This window comes from Helianthus annuus, chromosome 14 (assembly GCF_002127325.2).
Source record: "Helianthus annuus cultivar XRQ/B chromosome 14, HanXRQr2.0-SUNRISE, whole genome shotgun sequence".
In the NCBI taxonomy this organism is placed as follows: domain Eukaryota; kingdom Viridiplantae; phylum Streptophyta; class Magnoliopsida; order Asterales; family Asteraceae; genus Helianthus; species Helianthus annuus.
The window spans coordinates 38,254,692-38,269,193 of NC_035446.2; the positions used below are offsets into that span (position 1 = coordinate 38,254,692).

Here is a 14,502-nt window from a genome sequence, read left to right on the forward strand (position 1 = left end):
GTCCAATAAAATCTTGAGATGATATGTATAAGTCAAACGACGGCTAGTATATATGTATTTGGGGTGCACACATTCCATGAAAAGTAAATCACTAGCATGAGCCATGTGATTGTATGGGGTAATGCACATGAAATGGCGGCTAGTAATGTACCTAGGCTTCAAGATCATTTGTCAGTAGGTTGCAAAAGGGGTCATGTGGCTTTAGGCGGCCAAGGGCTCCTATTGGTGGGATAGGGCGGCTAAAAAGGGGTTATTGGCCACTTTATTTGTCACACCCCCAAAATCCACCTGCGGAGTATCACCGCTTGGGAGCGTGACTGACCAGGATCAAGCCACCAATCATATTGAACATGCATATAGTATTAAGTAAGATAAAGGAAAACCATCCGTTCAATACAAAAGGTGTTCAAAACATGTTATTGTTTTAAAGTGTAGCGGAAGCATAGTAATAATCCAACAATAGTAAATAGTTCAAATGTTATAATAGTTCAGCATAGAAACCACGAATCCTTGTCCACAACGACCCGCTTCTCCAGTGCAAGCTCCAAGTACCTAACGATCTGCAAGGCATGTAACAGAATGGTCAACAAACTAGTTGAGCGAGTTCACAGTAAGTAAATGTGTAACAGTAAGTAACAGGTGGCTCTACAGGGCCGATAGTAAGTTATGCTGGTGGGGGCTTCCCATGTTAAGTGACCACTAGACTATTCGTATTATTATCCCTGTTCTTCGTCCGAGAACAGAAGTGTGTATAAAGTGTGCGTAGGTTTTACGCACGTATCCTTCGTAACCTGAGGATAGAAGTAAGTAATGCGTACACGTAGGTTTTACGTGCGTATCCTTCGTAACCGAGGATAGAATGGCATGTGAACCCGTAGGTGTTATCCCAACCTACGTAACCGTCCTGACATCCGAGGACATGATAGGTGATAGTCTAGTAAAGCATTTGTACGTTCCTTTCAATAATAACCTTTAACCCATTCCCACAACCCGGGAATCCCATGCCTTAGTAGGAGTGTGAACTCACCTTGGTTTGCTCGGTATGCTAAGTTATGCACTCACAAGTAATTAATCACGTCCTAGTGTTTGCACGTATAACAAATCAGTTCATGTTCGCAATTGTACGCAAGCAGTTTAATGTTCACATAACAGTCAGTTGCATAACAGCACACACGTATTATTTCACCTTGCACGAATACAGATGCTAACATTCATCTCTAAGCATGGCATGCCAATTAAATCCAGCATATAATCAATCAGTCAAAGTATGTTCATAATCCCTAACATCCTTCGAATCCAGTCACTATCTTTCGACAACAGTAATCACAATTATCTTTCGGAAACAATTATCACAATTATCCTTCGGACCAATGTTATGTTCCGAATCCTATGTCATCTTTCGGCCAACCTATCTTTCGGTCCAACTATCTGTCGGTCCAACTATCTTTCGGTCCAATAATGGTTCGGTCCAACTAGTATCTTTCGGTCAAAGTTATGGTTCGACTAACAAGCATCCTTCGACAACAACTATGTTTCGAGTAGTAACATCTTTCGACAATTAACAGTTACGTTTGATCACCATCAGTTACGGATATCATGCAGCCAAATACAGAAACAGAAACCCTAATCATCTACAGCCGTCATCATCATAACAATCATCATCTATCATGCATGTCCAAACAAATCACAACAAGTACCAAATCTTAACAGTACATCTACATAACGAGTATCATACAAGCACGATTCCTCACTACAATCGATCTATAATATTGATTAATAATCCGAACAGAATACCAAAGATCCTAATTGATAGCAGGTTTAGATCTTTGCGTTTAAACTAACCATACCGTGTTCACTTGTTTCGTTTTCGTTTACCATAATCAACATCATCACAATATATCCGATTAGCATCTATATCCGATTAACATTCATATTCGATTAACATACGTGTCTGGTTAACATACAAACATATTGCAAGACAACTGGAAAAATCACGAGATCATATACACATAAAGCATCACATACTAACCGGAAATCTGGATTACGTAATGAAATCCTTTGAACAGAGTGTAGGTCTGCTATATGCCGTCACACATACAAGGGAACCGAAAGCTCTAGGGTTTTGCCGATCAAAAATGTTATTACGTAAAGTTTCTAATCCAACTTATATTAAATCGGCAGTGGGCCAAGGCCCATTTGAAAGACTGGGCCGAAACATATCGAAGGATATGTTTCGTGATCCTTCGGGCCGAATGATGTCGAAGGATATGTTTCGTGCTCGAAGGATATGTTTCGTGGTCCTTCGAGTCCTTCGAATCCTTCGAACTATGTTTCGATCTAGACTAAGTGTTTAATAATAATTCTAATAATAATTCCAATATTATTTGACGATATGTCTCATTAAAACACAACGAGTACAATTACAAGTCCATAATTCAAACAGCTAGACAGTCAAAGTCAACACGCATTTAATGCGAAAGTGAAAGTCAGAAATTCAAGTTGTCACATTATCCCCAACTTAAAAGAAATTTCGTCCCGAAATTTGGTACGCACTCACTGATGAAGCTAGGTAAGTTACATCGTTCACTGGTTTTCCTGGGGTGTCACATCATCCCCCCGTTGATTTGGAATTTCGTCCCGAAATTCAGTAGTAGTAGCTTCAGCCTCAGAAGTGGATGCATTGGTTTCGAATAGCTGGGGGTACTTTTCTTTCATCTGGTCTTCGCGTTCCCATGTATACTCCGGGCCACGCTGGGAGTTCCAACGAACTCGAACAAGAGGGATTCTCTTGTGTTTGAGGACCTTAACATCCCGGTCCGTGATTTCAACTGGTTCCTCGACGAACTGCAACCGCTCGTCGATAGTGAGTTCCTTAAAAGGAACTATGAGGGTCTCATCTGATAGGCATTTCTTCAGATTCGACACGTGAAATACATTGTGAACTGCACCGAGTTCAGCTGGTAGGTTTAATCTGTAGGCTACTTTGCCAATCTTTTCTAAGATTTCGAATGGTCCGACGTACCGCGGATTCAGTTTGCCTCGTTTGCCAAATCGAACCACACCCTTCCAGGGTGAAACTTTCAATAAAACCCGGTCCCCGACCTCAAATTCCAATGGCTTTCTACGCTTGTCCGCGTAGGCTTTCTGACGGTCGCGTGCTGCCGCCATGCGTTGTCGTATCTGTGCAATCTTTTCTGTGGCGTCCACTACAATATCTGGACCCGTAATTTGACTATCCCCCACCTCTGCCCAACAGAGAGGTGACCGGCATTTACGTCCGTACAATGCCTCAAATGGAGCGGCTTGAATGCTGGTATGGTAACTGTTATTGTACGAGAACTCCACCAAAGGGAGGTGCTTTTCCCAGCCGTTGCCGAAATCGATAACACACGCTCGAAGCATGTCTTCTAGAGTTTGAATAGTTCGCTCAGACTGCCCATCCGTCTGAGGATGATATGCTGTGCTCATGTCTAATCGTGAGCCGAAGGATTTGTGCATCGCTTGCCAAAGCTCTGACGTGAATCGTGCATCGCGATCCGAAATAATAGAGGTGGGCACTCCGTGCCTCGAAACAACTTCTTTCATGTAGATGTCGGCTAGGGTAGAAAACTTATCCTTTTCTTTGATAGCCAAGAAGTGAGCGGACTTTGTGAGCCGATCAACGACCACCCAGATAGTGTCATTCCCACGCTGGGATCTAGGTAGGCCAGTAACAAAATCCATGGAAATTTGCTCCCATTTCCATTGTGGTATTTCTGGTTGCTGAAGTAGGCCTGATGGTTTCTGGTACTCGATTTTAACCCTTGCACAAGTTAAACACTTGCCGACGTAAGTTGCGATAAGAGCTTTCATGTTTGGCCACCAATAAGTTGTTCTGATATCGTGGTACATCTTATCCGACCCTGGATGTACCGAGTAGCGAGACTTGTGCGCTTCATCCATCACAAGTTCGCGTAAACCGCCATAAAGTGGGACCCAAATACGCCCCGTTACATAGTAGGCGCCGTCTTCCTTTTGTTCCATTTGTTGCCTTGAACCGCGCAAGGCTTCAGCCTTGACGTTTTCGGGTTTTAGTGCTTCTATCTGAGCAGCTCGTATCTGTGCAGGAAGACTGGACTGAATGGTAAGCTGTAGCGCTCGCACGCGGTTAGGTAGAGTGTCTTTCCGACTGAGGGCATCAGCCACAACATTGGCCTTGCCTGGATGATACTTGATGGCGCATTCGTAGTCGTTCAGAAGTTCAACCCATCTCCGTTGACGCATATTCAAATCCTTTTGCTTAAGGATATGCTCGAGACTCCTGTGATCGGTGTAAATCGTGCACCTGGTACCGTACAGGTAGTGTCGCCATATCTTAAGCGCGAAAACAACAGCTCCCAGCTCTAAATCGTGCGTCGTGTAGTTCCGTTCATGAACCTTGAGTTGCCGAGAGGCGTATGCGATCACTTTATCCCGTTGCATCAATACACAACCAAGCCCTTGTATCGATGCGTCACAATAAACCACGAAGTCATCCGTGCCCTCGGGCAGTGAGAGAATAGGCGCGCTGCAAAGCCTATCCTTTAAGTACTGAAAAGCGGTCTCTTGCGTATTACCCCATCTGTAAACGACACCTTTCTGTGTAAGCATAGTAAGTGGTTGCGCGATCTTTGAGAAGTCTTTAATAAATCGCCTGTAGTAACCCGCCAAACCCAAGAATTGGCGTATTTCAGTCGGTGTACGTGGTGCTGGCCAGTTTCTGATTGAATCAACCTTGGATGGATCGACATGAATCCCATCCTTGTTTACCACATGGCCTAAGAAGTGGACTTCACGAAGCCAGAAGTCGCATTTTGAAAACTTTGCGTACAGTTGCTCTTTTCGAAGAAGTTCCAAGATAATACGTAGATGCTGCTCATGCTCCTCCTGACTCTTGGAGTAAATCAAAATGTCGTCGATGAAGACGATAACAAACTTGTCGAGATAGGGTTTGCACACCCTGTTCATAAGATCCATGAAGACTGCTGGCGCGTTCGTAAGCCCGAATGGCATGACAAGAAACTCGTAGTGACCATAACGAGTTCTGAAAGCAGTTTTGGAGACGTCCTCATCCCGGACTCTCAGCTGATGATACCCTGACCTCAAATCGATCTTGGAATAGTAACACGACCCTTGCAACTGGTCGAATAGGTCATCTATGCGCGGAAGAGGATAACGGTTCTTCACCGTCACCTTGTTGAGTTCACGGTAGTCGATGCACATCCTGAACGTACCGTCTTTCTTCTTCACAAATAACACTGGAGCTCCCCAAGGCGAAGAGCTTGGACGAATAAAGCCCTTTTCCAAGAGCTCTTGCAGCTGTTTCGACAGTTCTTCCAGTTCGGTTGGAGCTAAACGATATGGTGCGCGGGCTATTGGTGCTGCTCCAGGTGCCAATTCGATCTGAAACTCGACTTGGCGATGAGGCGGTAAGCCTGGTAAATCTTCAGGAAACACCTGAGGGAAGTCACGTACAACTGGGATATCCTCCAGCTTCTTTTCCTTTGCTGATGCATCAGTAACGAGAGCCAGAATGGCAGTATGCCCCTTTCGTAAACATTTCTGCGCCTTCAAGTAAGAGATGATGCCAACCACAGCACCACTCTTGTCGCCCTGAACTTCGAGAGGTTCTTGACTGGAGCGAGGAATACGAATAACTTTTTCCTTGCATAAGATCTCTGCGTGATGTTGAGATAACCAATCCATGCCGATGACGACGTCGAAGCTACCCAAGACTATGGGTATAAGATCAATCGTGAAAGTCTGACCCGCTAGAACAATGCTACAACCCTTGACTACATGAGCGGCTTCTACACTTTTACCATTCGCTAGTTCTACGACGTGTTTAGTGTCTAGAGGTGTTGGTGTACGTTTTAATAAGTTACTCATTTTCATGGACATATAACTTGTATCAGCACCCGAATCAAATAAGACAGTAACGTAAATATCGTCGAGAAGGAACTTACCCATAACTACGTTAGGATCATTCACTGCATCTCCTCGACCCAACACAAATGCTCGACCACGAGCTTCATTGCCGTTGTTGTTGTTGTTGTTGCCCCCATTATTGTTGTTATGGTTCCCGTTGCCCTGATGGTTGTTGTTGCGGTTCTGGTTCAACTGTGGGCAATCGCGTTTGAAGTGACCTTCAGCCCCACACTTATAACACCCCCTGTTGCCCTGTTGCTGATTCTGCTGATTCTGTGGAGCTGGTTGCTGAGGCTGCTGATTCTGATTTGCAGGGCGAGCGCTTCTACAATCTTTGGCCTCGTGACCCATCTTTAAACACCTTTGACAACGGCCCTTATTGCACTGGCCGCTGTGATGCCTGTTGCAGTTGTTACACTTTGGAAGGTTTCCTCGATACCCTCCCTGCCTGTGGCTGCTCGATGAGTGTGGACTGGGACTTTGGTAACTATCCGTCTTTCGCTGCTGAGACTGTGATTGTACCGATGCTGATCCCTTGCTAGAATCCCCCTCCCATTTTCTCTTACTTTCGCTGGGAGTAGCAAGTGTAGTAGCAGCAGTAGCGGTATCGGTAGCACTGATACGCTTTGGCAGTTTGCCCTGGTCTACTGCCTGATCTGTGATGCGATGAGCGAGACGCTGGATTTCCTGGATGTTGTTGAGGTTAGCCGAGGTAACGTGGCTCTGTATTTCTGGTGCCAAACCTTTGAGATACAACTCAATTCGCTTGTATGGAGGGTCCACCATAGTTGGACATAACACAGCCAACTCATTCGATCTCTTGGTGTAGGCTTCGATTTCCGAACCAACCATTTTCAAGTTATACAACTCGTCCTCCAACTTGTGAATGTCTTCTCTAGTGCAGTATTCCCTCTTGATCAATTCTTTGAAATCATTCCAGGGTGTGGCGTTAGCAGCTGCCAACCCTAAGATCTGCACTTGTGCGTTCCACCAAGTGAGCGCAATCCCTTCAAGTGTGCCAGTGGCGAACTTCACCCTGCGAGCCTCAGGGCATTCACACATTTCGAAAACCGACTCGATCTTTTCAAACCAGTGGAGGAGTCCGACTGCCCCCTCCGTGCCACTGAACGAGCTAGGACGACAGTCCATGAAAGTCTTGAAGGTACACGCAGGTTGTTGCTGAGCGGGTTGACCTATTGTGTACGAATAGGGCAAAGTTAAGTACGAGAATTAATGTAGGATCTAAAGATCCTAGTGTCTATACTGCAAGGTATACTACCTGCTTGTGCGGCTGCAACTGCCGCAGCAACGAGAGCCTCTAGCTGGGCTTGAGTCATGGTAATTCGTGCGGCCATTGATCTTCACATCAAAGGCAACATAAGTGAGAAAGGTTCGCGAATAGTGCGATGACAGAAGAGTGTAAGCACATAAGTATTCTCATGCAATGTCAAGTTGTGAGCAAAGTAATGTAAGCATACTACGAGCAAAGTTCTATGCAAATCCTAGCATGTAGGCAATAAACATAAACCTTATTACCTAGGAAGTTGAGTCTTGCACGTGGAGCGAAGCGTCGTTGTGGATCGTTGAGAGCACTGTTCTGGTTATAGTCTGGTTTTAATAAAAACGTTTTCCCATATCAAAACCAAGTTCTCTATAACCAATGGCTCTGATACCAATCTGTCACACCCCCAAAATCCACCTGCGGAGTATCACCGCTTGGGAGCGTGACTGACCAGGATCAAGCCACCAATCATATTGAACATGCATATAGTATTAAGTAAGATAAAGGAAAACCATCCGTTCAATACAAAAGGTGTTCAAAACATGTTATTGTTTTAAAGTGTAGCGGAAGCATAGTAATAATCCAACAATAGTAAATAGTTCAAATGTTATAATAGTTCAGCATAGAAACCACGAATCCTTGTCCACAACGACCCGCTTCTCCAGTGCAAGCTCCAAGTACCTAACGATCTGCAAGGCATGTAACAGAATGGTCAACAAACTAGTTGAGCGAGTTCACAGTAAGTAAATGTGTAACAGTAAGTAACAGGTGGCTCTACAGGGCCGATAGTAAGTTATGCTGGTGGGGGCTTCCCATGTTAAGTGACCACTAGACTATTCGTATTATTATCCCTGTTCTTCGTCCGAGAACAGAAGTGTGTATAAAGTGTGCGTAGGTTTTACGCACGTATCCTTCGTAACCTGAGGATAGAAGTAAGTAATGCGTACACGTAGGTTTTACGTGCGTATCCTTCGTAACCGAGGATAGAATGGCATGTGAACCCGTAGGTGTTATCCCAACCTACGTAACCGTCCTGACATCCGAGGACATGATAGGTGATAGTCTAGTAAAGCATTTGTACGTTCCTTTCAATAATAACCTTTAACCCATTCCCACAACCCGGGAATCCCATGCCTTAGTAGGAGTGTGAACTCACCTTGGTTTGCTCGGTATGCTAAGTTATGCACTCACAAGTAATTAATCACGTCCTAGTGTTTGCACGTATAACAAATCAGTTCATGTTCGCAATTGTACGCAAGCAGTTTAATGTTCACATAACAGTCAGTTGCATAACAGCACACACGTATTATTTCACCTTGCACGAATACAGATGCTAACATTCATCTCTAAGCATGGCATGCCAATTAAATCCAGCATATAATCAATCAGTCAAAGTATGTTCATAATCCCTAACATCCTTCGAATCCAGTCACTATCTTTCGACAACAGTAATCACAATTATCTTTCGGAAACAATTATCACAATTATCCTTCGGACCAATGTTATGTTCCGAATCCTATGTCATCTTTCGGCCAACCTATCTTTCGGTCCAACTATCTGTCGGTCCAACTATCTTTCGGTCCAATAATGGTTCGGTCCAACTAGTATCTTTCGGTCAAAGTTATGGTTCGACTAACAAGCATCCTTCGACAACAACTATGTTTCGAGTAGTAACATCTTTCGACAATTAACAGTTACGTTTGATCACCATCAGTTACGGATATCATGCAGCCAAATACAGAAACAGAAACCCTAATCATCTACAGCCGTCATCATCATAACAATCATCATCTATCATGCATGTCCAAACAAATCACAACAAGTACCAAATCTTAACAGTACATCTACATAACGAGTATCATACAAGCACGATTCCTCACTACAATCGATCTATAATATTGATTAATAATCCGAACAGAATACCAAAGATCCTAATTGATAGCAGGTTTAGATCTTTGCGTTTAAACTAACCATACCGTGTTCACTTGTTTCGTTTTCGTTTACCATAATCAACATCATCACAATATATCCGATTAGCATCTATATCCGATTAACATTCATATTCGATTAACATACGTGTCTGGTTAACATACAAACATATTGCAAGACAACTGGAAAAATCACGAGATCATATACACATAAAGCATCACATACTAACCGGAAATCTGGATTACGTAATGAAATCCTTTGAACAGAGTGTAGGTCTGCTATATGCCGTCACACATACAAGGGAACCGAAAGCTCTAGGGTTTTGCCGATCAAAAATGTTATTACGTAAAGTTTCTAATCCAACTTATATTAAATCGGCAGTGGGCCAAGGCCCATTTGAAAGACTGGGCCGAAACATATCGAAGGATATGTTTCGTGATCCTTCGGGCCGAATGATGTCGAAGGATATGTTTCGTGCTCGAAGGATATGTTTCGTGGTCCTTCGAGTCCTTCGAATCCTTCGAACTATGTTTCGATCTAGACTAAGTGTTTAATAATAATTCTAATAATAATTCCAATATTATTTGACGATATGTCTCATTAAAACACAACGAGTACAATTACAAGTCCATAATTCAAACAGCTAGACAGTCAAAGTCAACACGCATTTAATGCGAAAGTGAAAGTCAGAAATTCAAGTTGTCACATTATTGGCCCAATAAGGCTAGAGAACCGAATTTGGTGGGTGTCGGCTAGTCCCTCACGTCTCTAAGTCATTTGACTTATATAATTTTCGGTCCTATAGCATTTGGCGGTGGTTACTCATGTCGGCCACTTGAGTCTTGTAACATGATTAATTAGTAAAACAGTTTTGGCTTTGACGAAACAACAGTGTGTTTCGCCAAAGGGGATCTTGACGAAACAGAAAGTGTCTCGCCAAGGATGCTTGACGAAATAGAAAATGTGATTCGCCAAGGATGTTAACGAAATAGAAATTTGATTAGTCAAAGGGTAGTTTGTTTCGTCAACCTGTGTTTCGCCAAAAAAAATCCTTGTTTCGCCAACTTAGTTATTTTTACACAGTAACATGATTTAACCCTGTTAAAAGTTAACGGGAATATTTAACTGCTGTTAAGTGTTGTACATAACTTATGTGATAACGACTACATGCTGGTACTTGTATGATTATCTATACGTGCTCAACTTGGATATAAACTGATTGTGTATACGTGCATACTCTAGGACGTGACTGATTTATTTGAGCACATACTTAGCATACCGAGCAAACCCAAGGTGAGTTCACACAGCCAAGGCATGGGTTCCCGGGTGGGGAATGGGATTTGATGGATTGTTGTGTACACTCAGATTGTAGAACTTAACGGATACGAACCTACTAGACTAGTAACACTTATTGAACTGATCTTCGCACACCTGCCACGGGTTGGCCGCGATACTATGACATCTTCGCACACCTGCCTTTGGAAGGCCGCGAACTAAACTTACTAACCTTCGCACACCTGCCTGGGAGGCCGCGATACAAATAAACCTAGTCTAGAATACTTGGGAAGAACATCCCCTAATATCTTCGCACACCTGCCTGGGAGGCCGCGATGGAAATATGAAACATGATATAAACGAACGAACTTACTATTACTCATACCATATTATTACTGAACTGTTAACTGTGAACTCGCTCAACTAGTTGTTGACTTTCTGCTGCATGCCTTGCAGGACCTTAGGTACTTATGGAGCTTGCACTGGAGCAGCGGGTCGTTGTGGGCAAGGATCGTGGTTTCTACGTTGGACTGTTATGACATTTAAAACTATTAACTAATGTTGGATTAATTACTATGCTTCCGCTATACCTTGAAACTATGGTTATGTTTTGAACACCTATCGTATTGGATGTTTGGTTTACATTTATTTTACTTGATACTAATTACATGTTCAATATGATTGGTGGCTTGATCCTGGTCAGTCACGCTCCCAAGCGGTGGTACTCCGCGTGTGGGATTTTGGGGGTGTGACATTCTCTTTCGGTTTCAACACATGTTTAGCCGTTTTCTTTTCAAACCCGATTCCTTTGTTTTTAAGATTGTTTTTCTTGTTTTGACCTTTACCAACCCCTTCTTTCTTTTTCGAACTTGTGGGACGTGAAATAACAAACCACTTTTTGGGTTTCGAAAAGAATCCATTGTTATTAACTTCGTTAATGTTCATTTCAACCAGTTTAAACACTTTTTCGACATTCTCGATTTTCACATTCTGAAGTGGATACTCGTAATCGGAATAAAGTTTGTCTGTTCCAACCATAGTGTATACCACCATGATCGGATCATCATTCACACTCTTTTTCGATTTCGGTATGTATTGATCTAAGAAATTCCCTTCCTCTTCAGAATCACCAACAACCTTCTCAGATAGAGCTTTTTCAGATTTCTCACTCTCCTCATCCAACACCTGATCGACAACTGTTTTGATAACCTGAGATTCATTGTCGGTATCGGATGTGGAAAATGTGATATCTATGTTCTCAGGCAAATCATCTTCTATCGATCTCAATTTGAGATTCAAAGCTGCTTCCACCCCATCTGGATATTTCTGTGTGTAATGATTCCACATTGGGGGTGGAACGCTCTTGAAGACTGGTGCAGTATGTGGCTGTTGGGGGACAATCTGTTAAAGAACGTACGATGAAGCCACATAACTCATTAACTTTTTATCAATCCGATCGTTTTCAATTTCAACCAATTCGAGTTCCTTTTTAAGTAATATGATCGTGTCTAAATGAAAATTGACTTCATTTTGTTTATCAAATAATGTTGCTTTAGCCAATTTTGTAGCTTTATCGTTTTCGACACGTTCCTTTTGGATCATCTTGATTGACCTTTTAAGAGTATCATACGCCTCTTTAACTTGGCTAAGGTCAAACTTAATCATATCAGCGTGGTGTTTCAATTCCTGATACTTGGTGTCTTTTTCAAGACACTCCATGCATGGTTCTAAACACTGTTTGCACGATGTTTCAGGGATTGAAACAACCTTTTCAACAACCTGCTCTACATAATCAGTTTTACCGACATTGTTTGACTCAGACTCAGACAGTTCGACTGATTTGATCTCCTGAACTCCAGATTCCTCTCGTTTGACAGACACACTACTAACAGACTTTGACTCCTCGGATTCTGAGTCTACCCCTTTGAGTTTTCCCATTAGAGCTTTGTCAGCTATGTCTTTCAAAGCTTCTCCAGTCATTTCTTTCGACACATCGATCAATTCTTCAACGACTTCTTTCTTCTCTTCAAACCTTGGGCATGATCCAGTCCTTGGTTCTTCAAAGTAACCTGCAAAAGATTCAAAAATGTTAGGAGGCAATACAGATTTCATTAAACTTCCCAAAACTTCCTGCTCTGACTGATAGTAATACACTTCAGCAGCTATTTCTTAAATATTGACCGCATTATCAGCATAAACCTCTTCAATAACCGCAGAAACATCTTCAGAAACAATTTCTGGTTAAGACACTGTCTCAGAAATTTCAACAACTTCTGCCATCATTGCCTGGCCATCGCTACCGGGGATATATTTATCCCAGCTGAAACCTGCAGCAACCTTTTCGTCGTCTTGATTCACGATCAGCGCCTTTTCCGGTTTATTTTCAATCTGTGGCCTCTGAACAGTTGGCTGTTGATTTGGTCGGTGATAGATCGCTTGCCTGTAGTAGTCGTTGGTGAACGGGTTTTGATGATTGTTTACTTCACGGTTGGGACATTCTCCTTTGAAGTGACCACGTTCTTTACATTTAAAGCATGTAACTTTCGACTTATCAAACCCTAACTTTTGATCGGGGCCTGATAGACTGTTCCGGCCTGTAATTTCCATGAAATGTTGAGCCCTACGCACCAAAATCGCCATGCACCATTTGATGTCGATCAATTCAAGTTCTTCGGGATCGATTTGGTCGTAATCCTCCTTCGTCATGTCAGGATTACCGATCCTCCCTGCGACTAAGCCCTCATAAGCCTCAAGAACGGAAGCAAGCAGTGCTATGTTCTGTTTTGCGGCTGTTTCAGTTATCTCGTTTCCATTCTTTATGTTTTCCGCAATATTGCACTGTACCCCAGAAACGTACGCCTGATGATTTGATCCTGTTGAGCTTTAAGGTGAAGGTTGTTCCTGAGCTTTGACATTTGGTTCAAAATTCGCGAATGGTGAAGAATTTCCGGATTGCGGAGTGTTTGAAGAAACACTGGAGGTGTTGTCAGCAATGAACCATGTCTGTATTTTTGGGCTTTGATTTGTTGAAACTGTAGGATTGCCTTTGTAATACAACGATACATCCTACTGCACACTCGCTGAGTTCATTTTCTTGATTTTCAGCAATTCCAGCTCGTGAGCTTCAATCTTCTCGATGAATGAGCTGAGGTTGAGATTCACAAAATCAGAATTATTCTTCAACATCGTTAGATATGTGCCCCACTCATCATACGGATGTGCATCACATAGTTTATCAATCCATTCTTCATTTGTTTTGGTGATCTCTAACCGCTTCATTTCCACTACAAGATGACAGTATCTTTCGATTAACTGCTTTGTCATTTCTCCTTTAATCCCGGTAAAAATGTCGAATTCCTTCTTGATTAAAGCCTTCTTGCTTTTAATCATTGAAACACTGCCTTGGAATTTCAGCTTCAACGCTTGCCACATCGACTGCGAATTATCTTCATGTTGTAGTAAAACAAGAATATCTTCTTTGATGGCCTGTTGCAGAATGCTCACCATCTTCTTTTCAACCTTGAAGTCAATCTGTTCAGATTCTGTCAAACTCCCAATGCCTTTTTCCAATCCCATACCGTTAACTGGTGGTACATACTTTGCCTCTATTTTCATCTAACACTCGAAGTGATTGGCTTGCACCCAGTTTTTGAAACGTCCTGACCAACCCGCATATTCATCCAAACTCATGAGCTTCGGAGGCTTTTGCATCGTCCCTAATTCATTCTCCATGTTAACGTTCTGAACTATACTCGCCGGACTTTGCGTAACCGACATGCCGCTCCCCGCAAACAAGTTATAAAAATCTTGATGTTCCATTTTAGTGACAAATTTCCAAAAATGTTTAACTTTTTGATTAACAGGTTGTTTTTATCAAAAACTTTTAACACAGACTGAGTTTCCAACACTCGATCACGTACGAAATGGACTAAACGCTCAAAACATGACTTTTTACACAAAAACAGGCCTAATAAGCGAAATCAGATTTTAAATGATGTTATGAGCGAAATCAGTATATGTTCACAAAAGCGAAATCACACAAAGACCATATGAGCGAAATCAAAGTGTCC

The 14,502-nt window shown here is 42.6% G+C and overlaps 1 protein-coding gene across 1 annotated transcript in view; it reads right to left on the bottom strand.

The window, feature by feature from the left end:
- LOC118486468 overlaps positions 1-14,251 on the bottom strand; it is a 29,869-nt gene extending 15,618 nt beyond the window's left edge. Inside the window, exons 1-6 of the mRNA XM_035982944.1 lie at positions 14,101-14,251; positions 13,595-13,992; positions 12,990-13,270; positions 12,760-12,872; positions 12,212-12,501; positions 11,480-11,758 (exon numbers count right to left, since the gene is read on the bottom strand). Of these exons, the coding sequence (XP_035838837.1) occupies positions 11,480-11,758; positions 12,212-12,501; positions 12,760-12,872; positions 12,990-13,270; positions 13,595-13,992; positions 14,101-14,251 (1,512 nt within the window). The remainder of the gene's footprint in view (positions 1-11,479; positions 11,759-12,211; positions 12,502-12,759; positions 12,873-12,989; positions 13,271-13,594; positions 13,993-14,100) is intronic.
- Between the last annotated feature and the right edge of the window lie 251 nt (positions 14,252-14,502).